The following is a 3,397-nucleotide window of genomic DNA, read 5'->3' as shown; positions in this document are numbered from 1 at the left end:
GCTGATGACAGCTATTAATTTAAAGGGGACAGTCTGCTGAACAGTTATACTATAAGCTGATGGTCGCTAAAGCGACCATCAGCTTATAGTAGAACTGTAAATGCCAGGTCCGTATGGCATACTGACCTGGCCAGCTGGAAGCACTTTTGTAGGTCCGTATGCCATACGTCCTTGGCAGCAAAAGGGTTAAATGGGACTTCCGGTATCGGCGAGTACAGAAAAAAGAATATCGGTACTCGATGCCGAGAAAGCAATATCAGTGCATCCCGAATTGTAAGTGATTTCATCAGCATTTGAAATAGCTTAACCCCTTCGTGATGGGAGACGTACAGTGTACGTCCCGGCACTTTGTGCCTATATGACTGGCAACGTACACTGTACGTGACGAGTTATATCAGGCATTGTAATGCCGGTAACAGCTGATTCTCAGCAGTTACCAGTCATTAATGAATGCCTCCAGTATTGAGCCATTCATGAAATAATTAAGCTTTTTGTAAAACCTTCTTCCTTTGATTAATGAAAGAATGAAGCCGTTACATGCCAATACGGGACTGCGATTTGCGATCCTGTATTTGACAGCTGAAAATAGCAGAGAGGTAGCAGTGACTCACCTCCCTGCTATTTGTTTTGACAGCTCCAGAGCCCGATGTTTAGATACATTTCACTAAAAAGATACAATGTATATCTTTTGAGTGAAATGTATCAGTTCTGATAGTCTCGGCCGATCAAAGAGCTTTGAGCCCTCGTTCACACCTGAACGTTTTGTAGCGCGTTCTACGCTCGACGAACGCTCTACAAAACGCTCAAAAATATAAATCCCATTGCAGTCAATGGGTCTCGTTCCCACCTTGGCGTATTTCTACCCGTCCCTAACGCGCTACAAAACGGCCCGCGCCTGAAAAGGTACAGGTACTACTTTGGGCCGTTTTGTTGGTGCGTTTCCATTGGGATACAGCCCAAGTAGCCTTCCGAAACGCGCGACAGACGCGCATATGCAATACGCCTAGGTGTGAACGAGACCTAAGTGAGATCTGAATCTGACTAAAGTCAGGATCAGTTATTATTAGCTATCCAATAGCCAAAAAATTAAAAAAAAAAAAAGTTAATTTATCAAGCAGTCATAGTGATTGCTTGATATAAACTGACAAGAAAAAAAAATTAAATAAAGTGTAAAACAAAAATTAGATATAAATATATTTTTTTTAATACTATAATTAATATAAAAAAATTATAATAATCAAAACTTGAGAAAAAAAATTGTTTTCTTCTAGTTTTTTTCCTCATTTTTTTTTATTTTTAAAAGTCGCCGGGAGTCTGTTTAAACAGCCCCGATGCTGGCGACGTACACTGTACGTCGTCAGTCACGAAGGGGTTAAACATTTTAGTTTCCTGCAGTATCACTTAGCACTGGGCCCCGATATCCTGTTTTGGGGTGGCTCCGTTCCCTTGCAGGGTCCTATGGAGCCACACTTGTGTGTGATAGTAAGCGGCTTGTGTATCCACACACACAGGCACAGCAGGATAAGACCCTTCTCCCCTCTCCTCATTCCTCCAAGCTAGTAGATGGAAGGCTCCTGGAGACTCTGCTGTCTTTTGTGATCTTTTACTTGATAGGATGTTCAGGGAAGCCATGCCGAGAGAGCTGGAGCCATACTATGCGCCCCTCTCTGTCCCTATGTCCATTCACAAAACGCTTTGTACGCTGCGAATGGGTTCAAAGAATAGAAAGCATCCTGCAAATGGACTAGAGGAGTGGGGGGCGGGCAGACAGACGACAGTGCGGCTTGTGTGCGCCAAAGCTCTCCTACACACCTAAAAAAAAAGGGGCTTGGCATGACATCAATACTACCAAATTTTGAGTGATAATTATTGAGCACCAGTCCCTGTAACGGACTCACCCGTCCCAGAGTTCCGTCGGGGACCCAACGATGTCACCGGAGTCGACGTCAGCTCCCCCTTAGTCTGCTTAAGCCAACGGATTCACTTGCCTGGCGATCGGGCAAGTGCGTTAACGCCAGGTAAGTTCCTCCGCGGCTCACCACCGAACCTCCCTCACTGTTGGGCCGGACAGAGCCCCATCCTCAGCGGCCGCCAGCTGCCTCTCATCCTCCAGCTACGGAAGCCTCTTACTGAACCCTGCAGTACCCTCAGCCCTCACTAACAACACAGCCTGCCATACCATTGAGGTCCACTGGGTGGCACTGCTGGACCACTATCTCCACAACGGCAAGTACTATAGCCAATGCCAGTGACGTTACACGCCTAAAGTAAGATTGTGTGCCATATCTCAGACTGTAGCTCCTAGCATCTCACCGTGGGGTGATAAAAAGGAGAGGACTTTGGACTGACTGTGATTCAGGATCGCTGACCCCTAACCCTGTTGCTATTTGTTACGCTAACTTCCCGTGACCATATCTGAAGCTGAGATCCACACGTGATTAGGTCAGCGGGGGGGGGCCTGGTGTGTTACAGTCCCTCCCCATAGTGTCACTCACCGTCTGACGTCTCCTGGAATTTGTCTCTGACGCTCTCCAGTTTCTCCATGGCCTTCATGTTGGGGGCGGAAATCCGCTGCAAGACGCTTTGCTGCTCGTTCAGCTTCTGATGCAACGAGCTCATCTCCTGCTTGATGTCGTCGTCCGCTACCGCGTCCTGCCACCAATCATGAGAAGGACGGTCAACGCTGGTGCACCAAGGAGCTAGCGCATATCGCCACCCCCGAGGCTGCAATCGCCACCTACCTTCAGGTCCTCGGAGAGCTCGCTGTAGTCTATTTCGATCAACGCTTCTCGCGCGTACACCGTGGAGGATCTCTGGGAGCCGCCGACAGATTCCTCGCCCTGAGAGCCACCCTATGAAGAATAGCAAGTCATTCCTAACCAACAGCATTACACGCATCAATGTCTACGGATTCAATGCAAACATTTCCTGTCTGGAAGAACAAACAATCTTTACTAATCAATCAATTCAAGCAAACATTTCTTAAAGGAGAACTAGTGTTTTTCCCCATAGTTCTCCTCAGGGTAACGGGAGGACACAAACTAGCGTCCTCCCGTCACCCTAAGCTCAGTATATAGGGAGCTACAGCTCGCGGTATACTGAGACGCCGCAGCCGGGACGGATCCTGACATTACTTTCGAGATCCACCCAGCTTCGTGATTGACAGCTGGCTCTGCCTATCTAGAGGCAGAGCCAGCTGTACCCGCCCCCTCCGCCAGTCAGCGCTGGAGGATCAGACAGGGGAGGGGTGGACTCCCTGCAGGGAGCCGTGAGTGACAGTCACCACTCTCTGCAGGGACATGATTGAGAGGTGAGCGAGCGACGGTATGTGTTCGCTCACTTCCCGATCTATAGAGCCGACGTGTGACAGTTTCATTGTCACAGGTCGGCTAGAACT

General features: G+C 48.4%; 1 protein-coding gene across 1 annotated transcript in view; it reads right to left on the bottom strand.

The window, feature by feature from the left end:
- SMC1A (structural maintenance of chromosomes 1A) overlaps nucleotides 1-3,397 on the bottom strand; it is a 35,296-nt gene that overhangs the window by 5,081 nt on the left and 26,818 nt on the right. Inside the window, 2 exon segments of the mRNA XM_018569145.1 lie at nucleotides 2,496-2,652; nucleotides 2,742-2,852. Of these exon segments, the coding sequence (XP_018424647.1) occupies nucleotides 2,496-2,652; nucleotides 2,742-2,852 (268 nt within the window).

The sequence above is a fragment of the Nanorana parkeri genome, unplaced genomic scaffold (genome assembly GCF_000935625.1).
Source record: "Nanorana parkeri isolate BGI_ZX_2015 unplaced genomic scaffold, ASM93562v1 scaffold1291, whole genome shotgun sequence".
NCBI lineage: Eukaryota > Metazoa > Chordata > Amphibia > Anura > Dicroglossidae > Nanorana > Nanorana parkeri.
This window is presented reverse-complemented; position numbering and strand designations above follow the sequence as displayed.